Source organism: Fringilla coelebs, assembly GCF_963513975.1.
Source record: "Fringilla coelebs genome assembly, chromosome: 27".
In the NCBI taxonomy this organism is placed as follows: Eukaryota; Metazoa; Chordata; class Aves; order Passeriformes; family Fringillidae; genus Fringilla; species Fringilla coelebs.
In genome coordinates this window covers 3,223,530-3,246,374 of record NC_140053.1, presented here as the reverse complement: position 1 = coordinate 3,246,374, position 22,845 = coordinate 3,223,530, and the positions used below count along the sequence as shown (strand labels likewise).

The 22,845-nt window shown below is 61.5% G+C and overlaps 6 protein-coding genes across 10 annotated transcripts in view; 1 reads left to right on the top strand and 5 right to left on the bottom strand.

Moving 5' to 3' along the window:
* Positions 1 to 99: 99 nt before the first annotated feature.
* Positions 100 to 1,797, top strand: PSMC3IP (PSMC3 interacting protein). The gene is made up of 8 exons (XM_084222088.1): positions 100 to 182; positions 263 to 369; positions 435 to 524; positions 595 to 706; positions 801 to 946; positions 1,060 to 1,113; positions 1,194 to 1,253; positions 1,333 to 1,797. The coding sequence occupies exons 1-8, from the start codon at positions 152 to 154 to the stop codon at positions 1,390 to 1,392; spliced, it is 660 nt and encodes a 219-aa protein (XP_084078214.1). The 5' UTR covers positions 100 to 151; the 3' UTR covers positions 1,393 to 1,797.
* A 187-nt stretch (positions 1,798 to 1,984) lies between these two features.
* MLX (MAX dimerization protein MLX) lies at positions 1,985 to 5,767 on the bottom strand (the record flags this gene model as incomplete). 3 transcript variants are annotated; one of them, XM_084222155.1, is made up of 8 exons in its annotated part: positions 1,985 to 3,183; positions 3,286 to 3,487; positions 3,980 to 4,079; positions 4,326 to 4,425; positions 4,597 to 4,703; positions 5,137 to 5,226; positions 5,352 to 5,388; positions 5,708 to 5,760. In XM_084222155.1, the coding sequence occupies 8 exons, from the start codon at positions 5,750 to 5,752 to the stop codon at positions 3,127 to 3,129; spliced, it is 738 nt and encodes a 245-aa protein (XP_084078281.1). In that variant the 3' UTR covers positions 1,985 to 3,126. The 3 variants fall into 3 exon arrangements, with proteins under 3 accessions (XP_084078281.1, XP_084078280.1, XP_084078282.1); XM_084222154.1 differs by having other exon boundaries at positions 5,618 to 5,752; XM_084222156.1 differs by lacking the exons at positions 5,137 to 5,226; positions 5,352 to 5,388 and adding an exon at positions 5,070 to 5,136 and having other exon boundaries at positions 5,708 to 5,767.
* A 521-nt stretch (positions 5,768 to 6,288) lies between these two features.
* COASY (Coenzyme A synthase) lies at positions 6,289 to 10,198 on the bottom strand (the record flags this gene model as incomplete). Its single annotated transcript, XM_084222153.1, has 9 exons — positions 6,289 to 6,463; positions 6,768 to 6,914; positions 7,003 to 7,100; positions 7,183 to 7,267; positions 8,026 to 8,090; positions 8,420 to 8,609; positions 8,789 to 8,920; positions 9,052 to 9,266; positions 9,592 to 10,198. The coding sequence occupies 9 exons, from the start codon at positions 10,196 to 10,198 to the stop codon at positions 6,407 to 6,409; spliced, it is 1,596 nt and encodes a 531-aa protein (XP_084078279.1). The 3' UTR covers positions 6,289 to 6,406.
* A 333-nt stretch (positions 10,199 to 10,531) lies between these two features.
* On the bottom strand, positions 10,532 to 12,061 carry HSD17B1 (hydroxysteroid 17-beta dehydrogenase 1; the record flags this gene model as incomplete). Its single annotated transcript, XM_084222014.1, has 6 exons — positions 10,532 to 10,690; positions 10,762 to 10,945; positions 11,045 to 11,138; positions 11,219 to 11,398; positions 11,658 to 11,819; positions 11,965 to 12,061. 6 exons carry the CDS (start codon positions 12,059 to 12,061, stop codon positions 10,532 to 10,534), a joined length of 876 nt encoding a protein of 291 aa, XP_084078140.1.
* A 438-nt stretch (positions 12,062 to 12,499) lies between these two features.
* On the bottom strand, positions 12,500 to 16,726 carry NAGLU (N-acetyl-alpha-glucosaminidase; the record flags this gene model as incomplete). 2 transcript variants are annotated; one of them, XM_084222217.1, is made up of 6 exons in its annotated part: positions 12,500 to 14,307; positions 14,520 to 14,776; positions 14,929 to 15,014; positions 15,160 to 15,306; positions 15,417 to 15,533; positions 16,605 to 16,726. In XM_084222217.1, the coding sequence occupies 6 exons, from the start codon at positions 16,623 to 16,625 to the stop codon at positions 13,091 to 13,093; spliced, it is 1,845 nt and encodes a 614-aa protein (XP_084078343.1). In that variant the 3' UTR covers positions 12,500 to 13,090. The 2 variants fall into 2 exon arrangements, with proteins under 2 accessions (XP_084078343.1, XP_084078342.1); XM_084222216.1 differs by lacking the exon at positions 16,605 to 16,726 and adding an exon at positions 15,685 to 16,106 and having other exon boundaries at positions 15,417 to 15,564.
* Positions 16,727 to 17,240: 514 nt separating this feature from the next.
* The window catches only part of ATP6V0A1 (ATPase H+ transporting V0 subunit a1), a 31,556-nt gene continuing 25,951 nt past the window's right edge, over positions 17,241 to 22,845 (bottom strand). For both annotated transcript variants that reach the window (XM_084222374.1, XM_084222375.1), the window contains exon 21: positions 17,241 to 18,532. In XM_084222374.1, coding sequence (XP_084078500.1) covers positions 18,439 to 18,532 — 94 coding nt within the window. In that variant the 3' untranslated portion in view covers positions 17,241 to 18,438. The remainder of the gene's footprint in view (positions 18,533 to 22,845) is intronic.

Here is a 22,845-nt window from a genome sequence, read left to right as displayed (position 1 = left end):
TCCCGCGGGGACGGGCCGGTACCGGGCGGCGCACGTTCCCCCCGCCCATCACGGTCTGCCCCGCCCTCGCCGCGATTGGCGGGGAGCGGGCGGCGCGCCGGAAGTGCGTGAACGGCGCCAACCGGGAACGGAGCGGGGCTGGAGGCGCGGGATGAGCAAAGGGCGGGAGGCCGCGGCCGGCGGTGAGTGCGGGAGTGGCGGGGGAGCACCGAGCGGCCTCTGCGGCCCCTGGAGGCCGCGGTGACCGGGGCTGGTCCCGCAGGAGGCGCCAGCGCTGTCCTGCTGCGGTACCTGCGGGAGCAGAACCGCCCGTACAGCGCCCAGGATGCCTTCGGGAACCTGCAGCGGGAGCACGGGCTGGGCAAGGCGGTGAGCGGGGCCGGGCCGGGCTGGGGCGGGGCGGGCCCGGGCCCGGCTGACGCCGCGTCCCGCAGGCCGTGGTGAAGGCGCTGGAGCAGCTGGCGCAGCAGGGCCGCGTTCGCGAGAAGGTCTACGGAAAGCAGAAGATCTACTTCGCCGACCAGGTGAGCCCCGGCCCCCGCCGCCGCCCGCTGGCCCCGGTTCCCCACAGCCCTGACCCGTGGCTACCCGCAGGAGCAGCTCCCGGCCGCCAGCGATGCGGAGCTCCGCGGGCTGGACGGGGAGATTGCCGCTCGCTCCGGCCAGCTGCAAGCGCTGCAGCAGAGCTGCCGGCACTTGGAGGCGGGTGAGTGTGCCTGGCCGGGCAGCCCCGAGCCACCGCGGCATCCCCGAGTGGTGCCGGGTGCATGCCCGGGCGGTGATCGGTGCCACCTTCCCAGAGCTGAAGGACTTGAACAGCTCCATGACAACCCCTGAGATTGCCAGGGAGATCGAGGCGCTGAGGAAGGACTGTGCCAGTTACACTGAGAAACTGGAGAGGATTAAATCTGCTACCAACCACGTGACTCCAGAGGAAAAAGAGAAGGTGAACAGCTGCTGTGTCTGATCCTGGGGCCAGTGTGGATCCAGGATCCAGCACTTCCCTTACAGGCATTGCTGAGAGCTCTGCAGGGCAGCTCTGACCCGGGGCTGTTGCAGGTGTGCCGGGAGCAGCAGCTGTACCGCCGGGAGTGGCGCCGGAGGAAGAGGATGGTACGGGCTGTGCTGCGGGTGGGCAGTGAGGGCCCTGCCGGGACTGCTGCCCACAGCCCTCACGTGCCCTGTCTCGCCAGGCCACCGAGCTGCTGGATGCCATCCTGGAGGGCTATCCCAAGAGCAAGAAGCAGTTCTTTGTAAGTAATGAGGCTGGGTCGTGCCCACAGCTGCCGAGCCAGAGCCTGAGCCTGTTGTGATCTGCTCGGTGCTGTGCAGGAGGAGGTTGGGATAGAGACAGACGAGGACCACGGCGTCGAGCTGCCAGCGACCACGTGAGGTGCTGGGGGAGCCTTTGTTCTGGGGAGAAGCTGCTGCAGAGCTGCCTTTGAAACTCAGCTGTTGGGTTGTTCTTTTTCTCTTTTTGCAGGACTGGGATTTGTCCTGTGTATTTATTTGGTTCTGTTTTAAAATGTTTTGTGGTTGGAAGGGTGGTGGGTAGGAGTAGCTTGGCAGCGGCCCTCTCCTTGCAGTGGAATGTTGTTTTTTTCCTACCCCCAGTGCACGGAGCTGCCTGGCAGGGGGGACACGTGGGGGCACTGGTGCTGTGTCCCCGTGTTCTGGTAGGGAAAGGCAGCGAGGGACTGTCTGGGCTGCAGAGCTCTGTCTGTGCTCTGGCTGCTTCCTGCTGCGTGCCTGAGTGGCCACATGAGAACATGATCTATTAAACACCAGGATTTTGGTTCACCTGCACATCCCTGTGGTGTTTGTCTCTTCAGAGGGTGTCAGGGCAGGGTTTAGGCCCTGAGGAATGGGGGAGGACAGGAGCCAGGGGAGGATAACCTGAGCCACAGGGGCTGGAATGGGCTTCTGGAAACCACCAGCTCTAGGGCACAGCTCCAGGAACTCAGCATCGGAAAAGTCATTAAAACATTCAGTGAAATTTATTTAATTACTTTTCACAATAGAAAAATACATCACTTTCACATGTGAGGTCTGTAAAATTCCACGTCTTCTTCCCAAGGCAGGAGGCAGCGCTCCCTCCTCAGTGCTGGAAAAACTGCCTGATATAAACTTCCCTGGATGTGCCCCTGGAGCAGGAGCACAAACATGGTTATGGAGAACAAACCCTGCTGCTGGCAGCACCCTGTTCCCATCACTCTGGACAGTGCCCAGCCCTCACCCGGGCAGAGCTGTGACCCAAACTGGGCATGGGACAGGGTCAAACATGTCCCTGATAGCAGCTGCTTCCACAGCTGGCACAAGCAGCACTCTGGGACCTTTTCAAAATTTACAATAATAAAAATCCAATCGAGGCTGGTCATGTATGTCTGTGTATAAAAGTTCTAAGGAGGAGCAGCAAGTGCATGTGGCCACGCTATGCTACAGCTGCAGAAATTCCCTGTGCAGTACATCCACAGCTTCTGAGAAGGAGAGGTGTTCCAGCATTTGCAGGAACTTCCTCTGTTCCTTCCCAGGGAATCACGGCTGCAGCATGCTTGGGGTTCATCAAGGCCCTAGCATGTGCTGCAAAGGCCACAGCTCCCAGCTCTTGATGGGCTCACGCTGCTGCCAGCACTGCCAGGCTCCTCCAAAATGCAACAGCTGGCTCAAAACTGCTGCTTCAGGTGGGCAGGGCACAGCCCAGAGGGTCAGGGAAAAGCAATTCCTACTGCTATACCAGAAACCCATTGTTTTTAGTATGCATTTGTCACATTTGCCCACCCTGGGGATAGCAGGGCTGTCACAGGCCTGAGGACACAGAGAGGAGCTGCTCTGGGATCAACTCTGCAAGGAGAGTCAGTGGCACAGGCAACCCCATGGCACTGCCTGTGCCAGAGACTCTGCCCCCCATCTTTCCCTCCCCTCCTGCCCAGTCTCTATAAAGATTTGGTGGCACCGAGTGGAGCAGCAGTGTTTGCACAGCCACCGTTGGGCTTCAGAAGGAATACAATAAATAATTCAGAGAACCTTAAAAAGAGCCCCAAGGGAGAGGGCCCAGGGTGGTGCCTGGCACCCTGGCCTCAGGCAGAAGTGCCCTGTCCCCACAGGCACAGAAGTGGCACGGGAGGCTCAGTAGAGCTGGCTCTTCACCTTGTGCAGGACCCCGATGACAACGTCCCGCAGCGTCTGTGGCAGAGAGGACACGGTCAGTTGGTCTGTGGAGGGACAGCCACCCCTGTGCCACTGTCTCTGCCCCCTCAGCCATGCCACCAGCCCCCTCTCATTCACCTGGGGCTTGCAGTGCTCCTCAATCCAGCTGAAGACACACGCTGAGAGCTCCTGAAAACTCGTTACAGAGACTGAGGCATTGAAGGACTGGAACAGGGAGTCCATGATGCCTTGGAAAACATTGAACTTCACCTCGTCAGAGATCTGGTTCTTCCCCTCGTTCGGATTGTCCTGATGAGCTTTCACAATCTGCTCATAGTTCCTGAGACAAGTACAGCACACCAAGGTCAGCAGTGAGGTCTCCACACGTGACTCCAAGCTGCCACTCCCAGCTCCCACATCCAGCTCCTGCTCCCAGCTCTGAATTCCCACATCCAGCTCCTGCTCCCAGCTCTGAATTCCCACATCCAGCTCCTGCTCCCAGCTCTAAATTCCCAGACCAACTCCTGCTCCCAGCTCTGAATTCCCAGACCAACTCCTGCTCCCAGCTCTGAATTCCCACATCCAGCTCCTGCTCCCAGCTCTGAATTCCCACATCCAGCTCCTGCTCCCAGCTCTGAATTCCCAGACCAACTCCTGCTCCCAGCTCTGAATTCCCAGACCAACTCCTGCTCCCAGCTCTGAATTCCCAGACCAACTCCTGCTCCCAGCTCTGAATTCCCACATCTAGCTCCTGCTCCTGGTTCCCAGCTCCAGCACCACTGCAGGATCCCGCAAGGATGTGAGGGAATGACCCCAACAGCTCTTCCCTTACACTTTCATGATCTTCAAGGCCATCACATCTTTCCTGAGGGTAGAAACTTCCTCCTCCTGCTTTTTCTTCTCCTTGTGCAGGAACTGGATGTAATCGATAGCTGAGCACGGAAACACAGAGTGAGGGTTTGGGAGCACACATGAGATCCCCACAGGAGGGGCCTGAGCCAGGGCACCATCAGCTCCCACTGACCCAGTTCCCTGGGGGAAGGTGAGTGCAGCTCCCAAGCTCCCCAGAGCCTCATCACACCAGAAGGTTCTAAGGCACCGAACTTTGCCCTGCACACCTCTAGGGCGGAGCTCTGGGGGTTGACAGCACCTCCTTCCCTCCTGCCCTTGGGACTCACTTTTCTGCAGCACAATGGCCTTGCTCAGCTTCTGTGAGCTGATGGAGAAATCCTGCTGCTCACAGGTGGGGACGATGGCCTGCAAGTCATTGTAGCCTTTCTGCAGGGAAGTAGAGCCACAGAGTGGGCTCATCCTGTGAGGCCCGGAGCACACCCAGCTCCCAGCACACACAGAGCAGGGAGGGCAGCTCCAGCAGCAGAACAAAGTGCTGGGAGAGCAGGGTGCTGCAGCAGCCCTCCAGCACTGCCTGCTGCCTCCTGCCTCCCTCACCTTGATGGCATCTCGGCGCTTCTGCTCGGCCTGGGTGTGCGCCCGGCGGCGCTGGTCCTTGTACGTGTCCTTGGGGGACTCCTGAGCGCAGTCACTGTCCTCATCGTCTGTGGGGACACAGTGTGGCTGGGCGTGGGGACACACAGGCACCACGAGGGCCACAGCACAGCTCAAGGGACCATTACACCTGCAGCCAGGCCCAGCATAGCCCCCACCCCATCCAACTACAGCAGGCCGGGCAGAGGAGCCTTCCAAAGAGCCCTGGCAATACTTTCAGTCTCCTCAGGGAGCTGGGCAGGAGGTAGATGCCAGCAGCTCCCGTGGGAAGGTGTCAAAACCAGGGCGATTCTCGACTCCAAACCCTGCTGGAAACCACGGAACCCTGACGCTGCTCCCACCACCTTCCTCCTCCTCCTTCTCCTCAGGACAGGAATCCTGCCCAGCCACGCTCACCCCCTCGGTGCAGGGCAGACCTGAAGCCCGGCATGTGCCGGATTCCCCAGCGAGCAGAAACGCGTTGTCACGGAGAGCAAACCCCACCTGTGTTGGGGACAGAAGAGGCACTGGTGGAGCCGATGCTGTTGGCCCGGGACACTATGCTGCCTTTCCGGGCATTTTCCATGAAGAGCGCTGGAATTAAGATTGTCCCGGGGTCAGTGCCCAACTCGGGGTGTGACCGGGCGCGGGGACGTGAGGGGCGTCCCCGGGCAGCCGCTGCCACCCACGGACGGGGGTGGCGCGGGCCGGGCACCTACCGGAGTCCAGGCCATTGTCGCCGTAGGCCGCGTCCACCTGCGCGGGGCCGGCGGGCGGAGGAGACACGTCAGCGGGGCTGGGGCGGCGACCGCGGCCCGCGCCCCGGAGCCCCCCGCCCCCAGGAGCTCGGTCGGCCCGAAGAGCACCCGCCACCCCCGGGGCGCGGCTCCGCTGCGGCCTTCGCCACCGCCACCGCCACCGCCCCTCGCCCGGGCACGGACTCGCGCGCGCTCCCCGCCCCCCGGACCCCCAGCCCGGCGCTCACCCTGCCCGGCCGCCACGAGCCCCGTCCCGGCGCGCCGCCCTGCGCCCCCGCGGCACCCGGCGGCCCGGCCTGACCCGATCCCGGCCCCACCTTCCCCCACGAGTCCTCGGCGGCGGCGCCCGGCGGCTCCGCCATCTTCCGCCCGCCCGGTCATGTGACCGCCGGGGAGCGCGGGCCGCGCCGCGCCGCCAGGGGGCGCCCGTGACGTCATGGCCGTGACCCACGGGGGCACCGGGAGTGACACAAGGGGTACCGGAGTGACCCACGGGGGCACCGGGAATGACCCACGGGGGCACCGGGAGTGACCCACGGGGCACCGGGAATGACCCACGGGGGCACCGGGAGTGACACAAGGGGTACCAGAGTGACGCACCGGGCACCGGGAGTGACACAAGGGGCACCAGGAGTGACCCAAGGGATTACTGGAGTGACCCAAGGGGTTACTGGAGTGACTCATGGGGTACCGGAGTGACCCGCCGGGGTACCGGGAGTCCCACACCGGGTACCGGGAGTGACCCACGGGGCACCGGGAGTCCCACACCGGGCGGGCCCGGGGCCTGAACAGGAGCGGGGAGGGGACAGGACCGGCGCACGGACAAGCACTGCAGGAGCAGCCTCTTTACTGTCACCCAGCGGGGTCAGCCCTGCAGGGTTCCCCCTCACCGGGGGACCGCAGGGCGCCCCGGACCCTCGGCGGAGCTGGACGGGGCCGGTGGTCTCGGTCCCACGCTGCTCTGTGCGCCGCTCTCGGTGGGCAGTGGTGGCTGGACACGGCGCGTCACGGGGCCGTCACGGGCCGGGCTCGGGGCTCAGGCGCTGCTGCAGCAGGTCCCAGGCCTTGCGCACCTGCACCAGAACGGGGCCGGCGGCACCTCAGCGCCCGCGGGGAGGCGAGCGGCAGGAGCGCCCCGGCACAGCCCCACGGCTCTTCCCGCCCGGCTGAATTCACTCCCCAAACCCACCCAGCTGAATTCACTCCCAAACCCACCCGGCTGAATTCACTCCCCAAACCCGCCCGGCTGAATTCACTCCCAAACCCGCCCGCCGGATGGTGAGCACGCACCCCGGCACGGCCTGAGCGCACACCGAGCCCTGCAGGTGCTGTCACATCCCCCAGAGCAGCCCGGGCGCTGCAGCAGCCCCGGCTCACCTGCTGGCGGGTGATTTCGGGCTCCCAGAGGCTGCACAGCACCACCTGGGACTGCTCCACCCGCTGCCCGTTGGTCATCTGGCTCTGCAGGCGGCGGTGAGCGGCCTCCTCGGTCAGCCCGTCCCTGGCCACAATGCGCCTCACGGCCTGCCGGGGACACGGGGGACACTCAGGCGTCCGGGGGGAGGCTGAGGAGCGGCCCTGGCAGCGAGTGGGGGGCGCAGGCATTGCCCACCTCCTCCTCCGGGATGATGGCTGTCCACACCTCGTGGACCATGTCCTGCCAGCCAGCCTCCAGCAGCACGGCAGCGTCCAGCACACACACGGCCTTCCCTAGGGAATAAAGGAGTTCCTCAGGGCCTGGGCTCACTCCCACCTTCCTGACGCTTCACTGTCACAGAGCCACCCCTGTTACCTTGAGCATCAGCTTCCCTGACCTTCTCCTTCACCATCTGGGCTATTTTGGGCCACACAATGTCCGTCAGCCTCTTCAGCTGCTCCTAGAAAGGACCACAGCAGGATTTGAGATGCAGTCCCTTGTCCTCAGAAGCCCTCTGTAGCCAGGCAGGAGAGTGGGGGTGTATGCAGTCAGGGGACACCCAGGAAGGAGCCACTGAAGCTGGGGAGGTGGGTCCAGCCCCTCACTGAGCACAGGAAGGAAAGTTTTCACACTCCTGCTGCCAGGGTCAGGGTGCTTTTTCTTATTATTTTCTGCCATTAGGGCCCTGCTATCAGCAGAGCTCTGTCTCTGCTGTGAGAGGTGCTTTGCTCCACAGCAAAGCAAACTCCCCATGCAGCAGGTCCCACAAAAGACATGTCCATCCAGGGAACCTCTTGAGTGCCTCCACCTTGGCCTGGGGAAGCAGCAGAGCAACAGGCTGAGCACCTGTAAAGGTCAGGTGCCACTGAGCCCCCCTGGGTACAAGGGGCAGAGACCCCTGGCTGTGTTTGTCACGTCTGTTGCTCTGAGCTGGGAGAAGGAAAAGCACAATATAGAGGAGATGGGGAGGGCAATAGGGACAGGGACAGGGATGGGAGCAGGGAGGCAGCAGCAGCTGCAGGGCAAGACCAATGTATCCAGCACAGCTGCTGATTCATCTGCAGAGATGCAATCTGTCCCACCCTGTCCCCATGCCACTGCCAGAAAACACAGCCAGGAAGGTGACACCATCTCAAAGGGCTGAAAACTCAAAACCCCTGTCACAAGAGAACAGCCCACACTCACAGCATTAAGTATTTACAATAAACCTGCTTTTACCTGGTTTCCAAACACTTTGGCCCCAAGGACTTTCCTGTTAATGGTTCCATCTTTGTTCAGGATCTCTGCAAGGCAGAAGCACAACAGGTTTGGGAGGGACAACTCCCATCCCTGTGGCAAGCCTGGGCTGAGGAAAGGGCTTTGGTACAGGGCTCTCAAAAACACCTGCCCTGGCAGCTCTTCACCTGATTCCTGAAAAGGACAGGGAAGAGCTTTTTCCAGGCAAACAGCAGCCTGGTTCATCACTCCCCAGCAGCAGCTCTGACATGGGACACACAACACGGGGAGCCCAAAGCCCATGGAGGGGAGGGAGGGGGGCACAGGCCAGGGCTGTCTGGGACACTGGGACACCCCTCCCTCCCTTCCTCCTCCCTGCAGCCCCCAGTGACTGTACCTGCCCCAAAGGCTGCCACCACTGGCTCGTAGGCCAGGCCACCAGGGGCATAGACGGCATGGCCCAGCTTGTCAGCGTCGATGACGAAGGCGCCCAGCTGCCCCAGGAGTTTGGCCATGGAGGTTTTCCCACTCCCAGTTCCCCCGGTCAGCCCAATCACGTACGGGCGCAGCGGCAGGGCTGGGTCTCGCTGAGGGAAAGAGGAAAGCCGTGGCAGCAGATGGAGAACTGGGCTTTGCTGGAGAAGAATCCTGGCCTGGAGATGGCCATGAAAGCCGCTGCAGAGCAGCAGGCAGCCTCTCCAAGCTCTTTGAGACTCCCACCCCTCCTCCCGGGCACTCCCCTTGCAGCTCTGCAGGCCCCCCTCACCCGTGGCGGCTGCAGCAGGGTCCCCAGCAGCCTCTGCCGGAGGCTGGAGGAGCTGATCTTCTCCTCCTCATTCTGACTGTGCTCGGGGTCCTTCATCAATTTGATTTCATAGAGAGCCAGCTCGTGGAGGCCCTGAAGAGAGAAGGGAGCCCCAGCCATGAGAATGCAGCAGAGGGAAGGGGCGAATCCAGATCAAATTTGCCCCCAGGCAGTATCAGGCAGGGCGAGAGGGTGGGCAGGGGTAGCTCCAGCATGAGAATTACGTTTTCAAGTCTCTTCCTGTTCACAGCCTCCCCTCCCCGGCGGGTCTCCTCGCTGACCACCAGGCACTGCAGGTCGGGGTCTGTGACTGAGGGGCCAAAGGGGTCGGCCAGAGGCACGATGTCGTAGCACAGTGAGGGCTTCACATCCTCCAAGAACTCGCGCAGCTTCGCCGCCCGCAGCTCGTAGGGCTCGATCAGCTCTGGCAGGACCTTGTCTGCCGGGTGCCAGGAGGGCGGAGAAGCACAAGAGTGACGGAAAAGCAAGACCAAGAGATGGAAGAAAAGACAGACCAACAGATGGGACTTTGAACGCTGCCTCCCCCTTCCCTTGCCCTCGCTGCACCTGTACACTCTGCTGCTTGTGGACAGGACATGTGGTCCCCAATGGATCCCCACTGACGCTCTGCCTGCATGCCGCCGCCTCGGGTGGGCGGCTGCCAGGACTTCACTTGTTACCGGGCCCCCAGACCACTGCCCTGCCCCGGGGAGCCCCGGGCTCAGCCCTCCGCCCGCGCAGTGCCGCGGCCGCCCCGGACTCACGGCGGAGCAGCTCTCCGTCGGCCACCCCGGCCAGGAGCCGCCGCCGGGCCAGGAGGCAGCAGGCGCTGAGCAGCAGCCGGTGGGCGCCGTGCAGCCGGTCGAAGGTGCCGCCAACAGCCACGTCCAGGAATTCGGGGAGCGTCGCGTCAGGATCCTGCTCGGGGTACCCCTCGGGGTCTCCCCCCGCGGTGTCCTCGCCCAGCAGCAGCGCGGGCAGGCTCGGCGGGCAGCCGTACACCGCCGCGGCCAGGCGCTGCAGCCCGAGCTGCACCGGCTCCGGCGGCCCCGGCGCCTCGGCGGCGGCCGCCAGCAGGACGCGGGGCTGCCGTGCCAGGCGGCGGCCGGGGCCGAGCAGGACGCGCAGGTCCAGCCCCCGCTGCGTCGCCGCCGCCGTGTAGAGCGCGGCCAGAGCCCGCAGCAGCGCGGGGCCCGCGGGCGGAGCGGCGGGACCGGCGGCGGGGCCGCCCAGCCGCAGCCCCGGCTGCAGATGCACGTACAGCGGCCCCGCCACCAGGCCCGCCGCCGCCGCCACCAGCCCCGCCGCCCGCCGGGGCAGCGCGGTCAGCGGCGCCGTCAGCACCAGCAGCCCCGAGGCGAAGGGCGGCATCGCCCCGCCGGAAGCGCCCCCGACCGGAACGGGGCCGGCTACGGCGCCGGAACAGCCCCGCCTCCCGGGCAGCCCCGCCGCGGGCGGGAGGCGTGCACGGCTCCGCCCGCGGGGGGAGGAGACCGGCCCGGCCCGCCCCGGAGCAGCCCCGCCCGTCCCGCGGGGCGGAACGAGCCCGGGGATCCGCGGGACCGCGGCGAGACGGGGACGGAGCCGGAGCCGTGCGGCTGCAAAGGGCTTTATTGGGGACACGGCGGCACCGAGCACGCGAACGGGCCCGGGCCCGGGCTGGGGGTTCGCGTGGCAGAGGTTCCGGTGTTGGCGTGGCTCCGCTCATGGCCGGTCCCCGCCGCCGAACACGAAGTGGTGCATGGCGCGGACGTACGCGGAGCCGTCGGGGCTGCTCAGCCGCAGGCGCCAGAGCGGGGCGAGGAGCTGGGTGCTGGCGCAGCGAAGGGGTGGGCAGGGGCTGCCGATGGTCTCCAGGAACAGCTGGCACCACAGACGGGTCAGAGCCCACCCTGGCACGGCCCCACGGCCACCCCCGCCCCGCGCTGACTGACCGGCAGGACCTCCTCCACCTCCTGGGCCGTGTCGCGGAAGATGCTCTGGCAGTGCCCCAGGTACCGCCGGTACAGCTCCTGTGTCTCGGCGTCCAGGCTCCGCATCTCGCTGCCCTCAGGGTCGGGGCGCTGCAGGTTGGCCAGGAAGCTGGTGTGGACGGGCCCGCACTCCACCAGCGTCACGCTGCGGGAGGGAGCACATGAGCTGCCACCGTACCCCCGCCCTGGCGTTCCCCCATCCCGGTGGGCACGATCCAGCCCTCGTGGCATCACCGGCACTCACTGGATGTTGAAGGGGCGCAGGACAATGGCCAGACTCTCGCACAGCCCCTCCACTGCAAACTTGCTGGCACAGTACACGGCATTGAAGGGCAGCCCTGGGGCAGAGCCACACCCTGAGCACCAGAGCCCTTCCCCACAGGAAGCTCCGTGTGCCACAGCGTGCTGGGGGTCCCACCTTGCAGCCCCCCGATGCTGCTGGAGACAATGATCCGCCCGGCCCTGCGGCTCTTCATGGCAGGCAGGAAGGCTTGGATGGTGCGGACAGCCCCAAAGACGTTCACATCGAAGAGAGTTTTCATGGCCTGCTCAGAGCAGCTCTCCAGCGGTCCCATCAGTCCCACCCCTGCATTGCAGACTGCCGGGCATGCTGCAGTCAGCTAGTGACTGTAGCTCCACACACCACCAAGGCAGAAATGGGGGAGTCTTTCCCTGCTGATGATCCCTTGGCACCCCCAAATCCATTTACTGCACCTCTGTCCTGCTAAACACATCCTAGCCCTCCGACTGCCCGCACCTCCTGTAATTTGGCATCTCCTCCTGGTGCCCTGGGGAGGGTTGTGACCCCACAGAGATCCCCTCAGCCACCCCAGGGACACTGGGGACACCAGCCATACCCAGCACATCCAGCTGCTGTCCCTGCAGCCGCTGTGCAGCAGCTGCCAGCGAGCACGGGTCAGTGACATCGAGCTGCAGGAGCTCCAGCGTGTCGGGGCAGGAGCCCCCCAGGCGCTCCAGCAGCCGCTCACCCTTGGCCAGGTCACGCATGGTGGCATAAACTGGGGAGAGAGCGTGGCTGTCACAGGCAGCAGTGACACTGAGCTGCATGGCCACCACCCACCCCAGCCCACCCCCAGGCTCTGTCTCTCCTTGGTGAGACCACCCGGGGCTGCCGGACCCCCGGGGCAGCGCCGGCCCCTTTACCTTTGAAGCGGCGAGCGGCGTCGGCTGCCAGGCGTGCAGCCAGCCCCAGGCCGATGCCTGAGGAGCAGCCCGTGATCAGCACCGTGGTTCTCTCCATGCCTGGCAGTGCTGCCCAACTGGGCCACCCCATTTAAGAGGGCTGGGAAAGGGGTCCCCCCGCCCCACACCACCGTGTTGTGTCTGCTGCCTTATCTCAAGGCCCTTCCACCCACCTCCCTGTGCATGCCTGGGGCTCTCTGTGCCTTGATCCTGGGCAGGTGCTGTGATAAAGATTCCACTGAGCCAGGACCTCCCTGCTGGGGGAGGCTCTGGGGCACGAGGAGAGCTGCAGCCCCAAGGGTCTGCCCCAGCTGTACTTTGCTGTGCCAGGCATGCCAGCTGCCAGGACATCTGGCAGGGTGTTCCTGCTGGGCAGGCTCAGGGCTGAGCTGCTCCGCTGCCCCCGTGTTCCACACAGTGCTGTGCTAGCAAAGGAGTTGGACACACATGGGAGAAAAGTCTGTATTTGCTCCATAGCTGGGCTCTGCCCAAGCTCCAGCTGTGGAAAAGGCCTCAAAAACTCCATCCTGGGGAGCACAGCTCCAGCAACACTGCAGGCAACAATACTGCAGAGTCTTTTATGATACAAAAGGCACCAAACGTGGGCAGGGCCATGCAGTGCCTACCCCACAGGCACTGGAGTCCAACGCTGCTCTGCCCCACTGCCCACTGCCACCTCCCTGTCTGCTTCTCACCCATCACTGCCCCTGCTAGCCAGCCAAGGCCCCACAGCAGGGACACATTTGTCCTGTCCCTCTGCAGTGTCCCACCAAGCTTCAAGCTGCGAGCACTGAGGCAGCCCAGGTTTCCTGGGAACAGGCTCAGGGCAGCTGGGCAGACCTGAGCACAAAGCATGGTGTGGTATGGGACCCTGGGGCACAGCCTCCCCTCCACCCATCTGCCAGCCTCTCTTGGGGCACATCCTGCCCACGCAGGGTGGATGGGTAGATCCAGGCTGGCTGAGGGCCACCAGGGCCACTGTGCCCCTCTTCCAGGACACAGCCATCAGGCCAGGAGCGCAGATAGGGGAGGGTGCAGGGGCTATGTCCACCCTCTCTGGGGGAGGCTCCGGAGGCAGAACCCAAAGTCAGGCAGGCCCAGCCAAGCTGCGTCGCAGGACACTGGGGTAGTATTTGAGGAAGAGCTTCCTGGAAATCTCCATCGTGTCCCCAGCTGGCACAGCTGGGTAGCGCTTCTTGTTGTAGATGAAGCCTCTCTCCACTTGGAAGACAGCCTGGTTGAACTGGTCCTGGTGGAAGGGGCGGCCCGAGTTGAGGCTCTCCACCAGCACAGAGACGAAGAGGCTCCAGCGCACAGCGTAGTAGTCCAGCACCAGCCCCCCCAGCTGCTTGTTGGCATAATCCAGAATGTTCCCGCTGGGCCCCCAGAGCGTCACCTGGTTCCGGGCATTCAGCTCGTACTGCTCGGCCTCCCGGTCACTGGTGGCCACGGCACGGGCGCTCTCCAGCCAGCGGCCGAGCAAGAAGAGGCTGTGGCTGGACAGGAGGCTGTCCAGCTCCGGCAGCAGGTCGTACACCAGCACGCCGCCGGCCGTCAGCAGCTCCGGCAGCGCGTGGCTCTGGAAGGCCTGGCGGATGCTCAGGTAGTAATCGCTGACCAGCTGCTGGGCTGCCTGCCGGGTCACGTCCACCAGGTCGTAGAGGAAGGCAGGGCTGGAGCCCAGCTCGGCGCCAGCGCTCAGCAGCAGGCGCCAGGCCTCGTAGACGTCGCTGGCGTTGTACCAGAGCTCCGTGTCCATGCGCAGCGAGGGCCGGCGCACCAGGGGGCTGCGGTTGTGGTTGACGCAGACGCCGGTGCAGTTGTAGACGCTGCGCAGGAGCAGGCGCCAGGCGCCGGCCGCCGCAGCGTTCGGGGCGCCGTAGCGGCGCTCGGCGTAGCGGGTCACCCAGCTGGGCAGGTCCAGGGGCTCCTGCCGCCAGCCCAGCTCGTTCATCAGCTCGTACACCACGTCGTTCTGCTCAATGCCCTCGGGAACCAGCCCCGTGCCCACCATGGTGGAGTTGGGGAAGCGCCGAGCTGCGAAGGGGCCGTGGTTGATGGCCTCCACGGTGCCAAAGAGGCCGTGGTTGCCCCCGAAGTTGTGCAACATGCACCAGATGAAGGGCTGCCCATAGAAGGACTCTGTCCACTGGTAGACGGGCTTGGACTCAGCAAAGAGGTCGAGAACAATCATCCTGCCAAGGGGCACTCCGTGCAGCAGGGCCCGCACCTGTGCTGGCTGCCAGAAGTCAGGCTGGTGCTGGAAGAGCCAGCCCTGCATCAGCCACAGCGCCTTGGGGTCAGCTGGGGACAGAAGAGCACTGAGTGAGACCCTCTCCAGGCAGGGCCCACAGGTGCCTCATGAGGCCCTGGGGCCACCAACCATCCCTCAGGGGGGTTTTGAGGATCTGGCACCAATGGGTTCTGCGCTTGCATGGGGCCCAGAGCCACCTCCCCCAGCCCCTGCCATCCCACCTGGACCCCTGTGGCCAGGCCAGCACCACACACGGACCCACCTCCTGTCATCGACCTGAAAACAGCATTGCTGACTCTTGAGAGATAGGCGGGGTCGGAGGAGAGGGGAGTCATCTCGTTGAAGGTGTCTGCACTATAGACGTGATCTGTGCCAAACTCCTTGATCAGCTCCTTCAGGAAGAGGGTCCCGATCACCTGGAACATGGGGTCCTCTGGGTCCAGCAGGTAAGTGCATGAGTAGGTGCAGTCGAAGTGGCTCCAGTGCCCCAGGCGAGTGGCATTCACACGGGGGAAGACCCTGCAGGAGAGGGCAGAGATGGGGATCAGGAGAACAGGACAGGACCACTGTGCCCATGTGGAGACAGGGGAAACTGCAGTGGGAGGTGCTGCTGGAGGTGAGACCCCGGGAAGGGCCCAGGGCTGAGTCCCCGGGGCAGGGGCTGCACCTACCGGAGGATCCCCTGTGGCACGTGGCCCGCGAAGGCCGGCAGCACCGTGGTCATCCCTAGCGAGCGCATCCGCTCCACGATCCGGTACTGGGAGAGAGAAGGAGGGAGGGAGCAGAAGGAGAGAAGCCCCCACGTTCCCACCAGGGGACCCCGGGCGCTGCTGCAGCTCGGGGCGGAGCGGGGGGCTCCTCGCAGCCAGGAGGACCAGGGGGTGACAGGGGGTCCCCGGTACCTGCAGGTAGAGCTGCTTGAAGTGCCAGGCGGGCGGCAGCGGCCCGGCCCAGCGGCGGAGGTTGCCCATCCTGTTCCAGGCCAGGAACGCGGGGCCCGTGAAGTACTTGTCGATCTCCGACTGGTTCAGCCCCAGGTTACGGTAAACCTGCACCGGGAACCGGGGATCAGCCGGTCCCACGGCTCCCCACCGCCATCCCGTCGGTGCCGGTTCCGACGCCCTCCCGGTGCCCGCCGCCCCTCGGGCCCGGTCCTCACCCGCTGCCAGACCGCCTCCTGCCCCGCGAAAGCCGGTGCCAGGTTGATGCCGCTCAGCGCCATCCAGTCGATCTCCCGCTCCCATCGCGCCCAGTCCCACCAGGCGAAGGAGTAGCTCTGGGCGCAGACGTTCTGGTAGTACCGGTACCTGCGGGAGCAGCGGAGGCTGCGCCCGGGCCCCCCGCGCCCCCCTGGCCCCCGTTACATAACGGCGCCTTGTCCCGCGCTAACGAGGCGTGAGCGGCGCCCGGCCCCGCGTCCCCGTTACCTGCCGGGGGCGGCGGCGCGGATCTCGGTCCGCAGCCGCGGCAGCGGGTCCGGCAGGCGGAGCTGCGCCCCGGACCACGACAGGTGGCAGCCGCAGAAGTCTCGCAGGTAGCGATAGAGGCCGGCGGCCGCCGCCACGCCGCTGGAGCCCGCTACGGCGACGGCCACCCCGGTGCCGGGAGGCGACCACAGCCGGTAGATGTCAGGCCCGCCAGCCGCCAGCGCCGGGTCCACCGAGAACGACACGGCGGCGGCCCGGGGGCCGAGCAGGCGCCGCGCCAGCGCCCGCACCGCCTCCTCCTGCCGCGCGTCCCCCGCTCGCCCCGCCGTCGCCGCCAGCAGCAGCAGGAACGGCAGCGCCAGCCCCGGTACCGGCCCCAGTCCCCGTTCGGGTCCCGGTTCCGGCCTCCGCCGCACCGCCATCGCCGCTGCGTGCCCCTGCGCCGGTCCCGCCCCTCCCGGTACGGCCCCGCCCGCCGCCGGCCCCGCCCATCCACCAGCCCGAGGCTCCCGGGACTGACCGGGACCCGCTCCGGCCGGCCGGGGGCGCTGCGAGACCGGGCAGCGCCGGTGCCCCGGGGCTGGGAGCGTCCCGGCAGCCCAGCAGCACCCGGAGCGGCCCCGGCCCTGGCCGCCCAGGCGAACCCCGCCGGGGAACGGGCCCGGGGCGGGCTCGGGCTGCCCGGGTCTCTCCCGGCCGCAGGGGGAATTCGCAGACACTTCCAGGATGGAACCCGGAGGAGGGACGGGGGAACTCGGGGCTCCCCGAGCCCTCCCAGTGCAGCCCACGAGGGACCGGCGTGTCCTGCCAGCTCCAGGGCTGCGCCTGTGACTCCAGAGCCATGGAAAGGGGCAGAAATGCTGTGATTGAACGGGAGAATGGTGAAAGGGGACAGAGAACATTCCCCGGCCCGCTAGTACCTCCTGCTGCAGGAACAGCATCCCCCGGACCGGCGGGAAGCCGGTTCCTCATCCAAGAGGTGCGGGAGGCTGGACCCGCAGCTCAGTGCGGCTTCTCACCCTCCCGGAGAGATCAGGAGATGGGAAACACCGACATGAGCAACACCACCGCCAAAGCCGGGCACAACCCTCCCTTCCGCTGCTCCCGCACATGTGGAAATAAATTCCCTGTCCGGCAGGAAGGGCCTGAGTAAACACCGCCCTCGGGGGGAGCGGGCAAAGCAGGAGCAGGGCACAGCCCCGGGCACGCAGAGCGGGGTACCCCGCTGTGGAATGGTACCACGGCACCCGGGTTAAACAAAAAGCTGGTTTAACTTTTACTGGGTCTATCAGGGAGGGCAGGAGGCCCCGGGATAAACGGCCCCGGCCCGGCCTTTGCTCAGGGCATCCCTCGATAAGCACAGAGGCAGCCCCAGGGCCACGCTGGTCTTGCTGTACAAACCAGCCCTGCCCAGTTCTGGCCATGGAGGGGACAGGATCCTGGACAGAAATGCCTGAGGTCCCAGCTGTCCCCAGCAGCTCTGGGGGCTGTGTTCAGGGCAGGGCAGGGATGAGGGGCTGCCCCTGAGCCCCCTCAGCAGAAAACAGGCCACAGTGTTTGTTGTGGAGTTCATTTAATTTATACAGCGACTGTCAGCAACATGTTTGATCCAGGCAGCAGAACAGCAGGACTGGTGTCAAAGCTCCACCTGCAGCCACGCTTTGATTTCACCCTTCAGTCTGCAAACACCTCTGTGAATGCCCAGCACATCCTGCAGTGCCCAGGGCCTGCCCAGGTGCAGCACAAGGGTCCCTGTGCCCCGTGCACACTGCAGTGTGCAAGGTACACATAACCTTCTCACCTAATTCAAGCAGCCTGGCACCTCGAGGCATTTCCTCCTTGCTTCCAGGTTAATGATTCTTGTTCCTGTTCTCATCTGTTCTTACACAAATACTCAAGCTCCACTGCGAGAATGGAACACGACAGTCACACACAGCACTGACACACCCACTGCTGCTACAGCTACATCGAGTTGAGGAGTGCAAGGAAAAACTGACAGCTCAGACAGGAAAGAAAGCAACAGCTAATGGAGGGACACACCACAGAGACCCCCCTGCCATGGAGCTGTTTTGGCAAGATGGGGCCACTGCTCTCCCTGAAAGGGCTCCCCAGAGTGCACAGCACAATGTGAGTCACTGGTACATCCCCCTGAGCAAAAGCTGCCTCCAGGATGCCAAGCCCACACAGGCACTACCTGATGTGCCCCGAGGGCTTTGGTTTCAAACCAGAAAGCCCAAGAAATGTCACTGCCAGTGGCAGCACCTGCAGTGACCAGTCTGCAGCAAGGCTCATCCCTCCCCATCCTGCCCCAGGCCAAATCAGGCAGCTGAGCCCCAGTGCACGAGGTCTCCTCCCCACAACAAGAGGGGGAACAGCCCTCATCACTCTTTGCTCCTTGGGCCTTTTCTCCATGTGCTCTTTTGTCCCCTCAGCACAGCTGCCACTTCTTTTCTGCCCTGATCAGCTGCTAGGGAATGCACAATACAGGGAGCACACCACTGAACACCAAACAGACACCTCATGCACTTGGTACCTTTGGGAATAAACTTAAAGAACCAAAAGTTTCTGTGATCCAGTGTTGTTACCCCAGAACGTCAAAGCTTTTGGCTTTGGGATGCCATGGCAACGCTCAAGTTGCAATAAGTTATTGTCACTACACACACGAGTCACACACACGGGGAGGGGACAGCCACACCCTCGGTGTTGGGGTCTCACACACACACACAACATTTAACACTGCTGGAGTGGGGGGCCTCAGTCATCAAACCTCCCCTCACGGATGATGTCAAAGGAGAAAGGGAGAAACTTGAACCCAGTGCCAGTGTAGAACTTGTTCTGGAATTCAATCCTGCAAGAGAGAGAAGAGTGATTTGATTACTCATTAGAAAGGCAGCTCTCAATAGGAACAATTACAAGTAGGGAGTAGTAACCCTCCTCCATTAAAAGTAGGATTATTGACTATAAAAAGCTTTAAGGAGAACAAGAGGTACTATAACATAATGTATCTTTTGGCACAACCCCCCCATCTAGGTGTGGAGCTGCCCAGAGACTTCAATCCCACCCTCAGGGACAAAAAATGGCAACAGGAGCAGAAGGCTGGCTTTGACCACGGCATCCCAGGAAGCACAGGGAGCAGAGACAGCGTTTTCTACACCAGCTGCTGAAGTTCCCTTTTTCATGAGCACAAGCCTCAGCCATGTGACACTGAGCTCAGACTCCCCAGCAGGCATTTCTGCTCATTCCCTGCAGCACATTTGCACTGGGACGTGCCCGCCAGCTCCAGCCGAGCGTTAGCTCAGCCCCATTTGCTGCTGCCCCTAATGAACTCCAGTAAAAAAAGAATTATTCCAGAGAACTGCCCAATAGTCAGCAACAGCCAAATAGGGACAGGGAAAACTAATCCCCTGATTCCCAGTAAAAACAAGCCCAGGCTTCACAGACACTTTCCACTGCACAATCTGCTGGAAAACCAAGTCCCTGCAGGCAGCAAGTGACAGCAAACTGGGGAGCCTTTAACACGGTTCAGGAGAAGGTTTTTTCAGCAAAAAAAGACAAACTTGAATTATTTTTCCCCAAATGGGGAATCATGGCAAACTCCACAGCTGCTGGATTCAGATTCACAGAGCCCAGGAGGGAAATGCTCAGGGAAACCAGCTCTAGCCTGTATCTTCTGCTGCCTCCCAGGCCAAGGGATCCCCAGGATGAGCAGGATTTTCCATGTGGGAGGAAGGGCTCCTTGCCAACATGCTCCAGTTTTTCAGGAACCCTGATAATCTCCATAAGTATCCTGTGACTAAGTAACTGTTCTGTAAGCAAAGGGAAATGAGAGGCAGAGGGTTGAGATCTGTGAGTCACCCAGGCTCACTGTGACTGACATGTTAACCCTGATGATTCACAATTCCAGCTGGCCTCAGCATCCAAACCCCCCTTTGGACATTCCAATACAACTGACTACAACGGGAGACCCAACACTGGGAGAGAGGCTGCTCTAAGGTTAAAAAACTAGCCAGAAAATTGTATTTAAATAATCAGTGTGGATGGTCAGTGGGGTTTTCTGTGTCTCCAGGAACACCCAGAGCCCAGCAGGAAGCACTGCTGTTGCCAGGCTCACTGCCTGTTACCTGTCCCTCTGTGGCTCCCACACTGGTGCCCAAGTTCTGCAGAGAATTTACAGACACTCATTATCAGCAAACAGCCCAGGAGTCCTGTGGCAGCAGCAGTGCTCCAGACACCCTCTCTGCAGCTTTTTGCATGAATAATTAGTGGCAGTGTTTGTCAGATTGTTGTTCTTTCCAACCCCACAGAGTCAGAGTAAACCAGGCAGTCCTGTCATGGACGTATTTTATGAAAAATCCTTTCATTAGGATTTTTTCTCCTGAGAAGCTGAGAAGCCTCAGAGGAAAAGAAAAACAATAATTATCTGCTGCTGTGGGATGCAACAGGTGCATCTTTGACTGGTCTCATGTTGTTGTTTTTACTTGATGACCAATCCCAGTCCAGCTGTCTCAGACTCTCTGGTCAGAAACAAGACTTTATTATCATTCCATTCCATTCCTTTCAAGCCTCCTGATGAAATCCTTTCTTCTATTCTTTTAGTATAGTTTTAGTATATAATTTTCTTTTAATATAATATATATAATAAAATAATAAATCAGCCTTCTGAAACATGGAATCAAGATTCTCATCTCTTCCCTTGTCCTGGGACCCCGGTGAACACCCCACACAGTCCCATGAGCAGGAGACAAAAGTAGGAGACAAAAAAGGCAACTGTCACTCAGTAGAGCTGCAAATTACCACTGTGTGTTTGTGTCCCTGAAGGTGCCAGAGCCTGGGCTCAGGTGTAAACCAGGCACACCTCAAGGGTGGCACAGCCAACAGACAGAACCCACTGGGGTTGCAGTCAGTGGCATTAAAAACAATCTGTGTTTGTGCCAGTGAAATGGCAAAGAGGCAAACCCAGGGGCAGCAGCAGTGAGGGCACAGATCACTCTGCCTGTGCAGACCAGGGGCAGAGACTGCTGCAGTTACTCCTTCCCAAAAGAGCAGAGGTCCCAGATCTGTCTCTGGGATATTCCACCCTGCCTGACAGGAGGCTGTGGCTGCCCCTTGGAGCAGAGGCTCCTGCACCACACTGCAGGTGAGTGCTGGCTCAGGGCATTTACAAAATCAAATCCTGGCAGGTGGGTGAGCAGCTGGACTCCACCACTCCCACTCACTGGACTGAGAGTGGGATGCAGCTCCAACACACCCACACCTCTCAGGAACAGCACCCTGAATAGTTACAAACCTTTTGTTTTGGGCACAGTCTGGTTTGGCTCACATTAGAGGAGTGAGTAGCTTAAAAAGGGAGAAACTGCTTTAATCTGAATGTTCATGTTGAACTAATCACTGAAAAGCAATAAATGGAAAGGCTGAGTATTTCAGAAGGGTGATGTATTTCAGAAGAGTTACAGCAAAAGAAGATGACAGCATGACAGCTGAGACATGTACAGAGCTGCAGTGGAGGCCAAATTCACACCCTGCAATCCTGGCAGCAATCCAGAGGGCTGCCTCCACCCCAGAACAGCCTGAAAAGCCCAACCTGCTCAAAGAATGCACACTGAAAAAGCACAAAATAAACCTCCCTCACTTGGGACTGCCAGGCACAGCGTGTGGAACAACCTGTGAATTCCCTGACCAGTAAAACACATTCTCAATTCCTCCTCCTTTCCAGGAAGGCTGATCCACCCACACCTCAAATTCCTGATAGGTGACGGTTCTCTCACAGCCAGAAATTCCCATCTGCTCCTCCCAGGACAGCTGTATTTGACCTCCACTCTTCCTTCCTCTTCCTAAAAAGGGAGCCCCTGCCATTGGAACACCCTGTTTTCAGTTCAAGAGCACAAAGGAATGTGAACAGTGTGCTCTTTGGAACCACTGCAGGTGCCTCCCTCTGATAACCAACACCCAGCAACCTCAAAATCATTTCAGCAGATCACTTGCAGTCTGAAATAGAACCTCCAACTTGCTTTTTGGGCTCTGAGCCTGACCAGATTTTCTCTCAGTGCCTGTGCATGAAAGGCTTGAAGGTTTGAAACAAATGTTTAAGGAAAACAGGATTTGTCAAGCACTCCAGTCCCACTGCTGCCCTGCACAGAGTGATCTGTGCTCTCACTGCTGCTGCCCTGGCTTTGCCTCTTTGCCATTTCACTCACACACACACACAGATGGTTTTTCAGTGATCCTTTAGGGAAATGTGAACCATTACCTCCAGCTCACACCTGTTCCAGGTGTCTGAGCCACATCAGGAGGTGCAGTTTGTGATTAACACAAGACATGTACCTCCCCAAAAATGTGTTTTGTGTTCCTGTCTAGAGCAGCTGCTCAGAGCTGTTCCCCTGCTGCTGCTGCTTAGAAATGGCCACGCAGCTCCACAGCCCTGGAAATCCTCTAATCCTCAAGGAATTGCAGAGCAAACCCAGCACATCTGGAGTTACAGCAGTGCTGCCCTCTGCTCCTCCTGGACTGCTCTCAGTGCCCAGCAGGGTCTGGGGGGCTCCTGCTGTCACTGCTGGAGTGACAGCAGGGAGAGATGAGGGACCTCTGGCCAGCCAGCAAGGAGCTCTGGAGTGCCTGCTCTGCAGGGCTCAGGCTGGATGCCAGGAAAAACAGAGGCACCATCCAGCAGCCATTTCCAGGAGTGCCCCCCAGCTCCCTAGCACAAGATGGCTTCACCCCAGCACCAGCCTGGCTCCCTTGGCTACAGAGACACAGCTGGACCAGGAGCCTCCAGCCTGCACCTCACTAGCTGCCAAGGCAGAGGGCAAAAGGCCAAAGCTTTCCTTCCCCACAAGCAGGGAAAAGTGCAAAAAGTGCTGATTTTCTCTTGCCTTTTTTTTTTTTAAGAGGCACTTGCTTCCTTTTGCACTTACAGAATTACTTTCAGAGTGATCCCAACTTTTTCTTCCCATTTAAGCAAGACAGAGTATTTCTTGTGATCTTCCCTTTGCTCTCACAACCCCCCTGCCCCAGGAAATCAGCAGCCTGAACCCCAGAGAGGCACAGACTCTCCTACATTTCAGGCTGAGAAAATCCTACTCTCAGTTCCTCCTCTGATCCAACCAGTGCACTAAGAGGGAATCTGAAGTGGAATAATGAGAGCTCTTAAACATGGATTAGAGA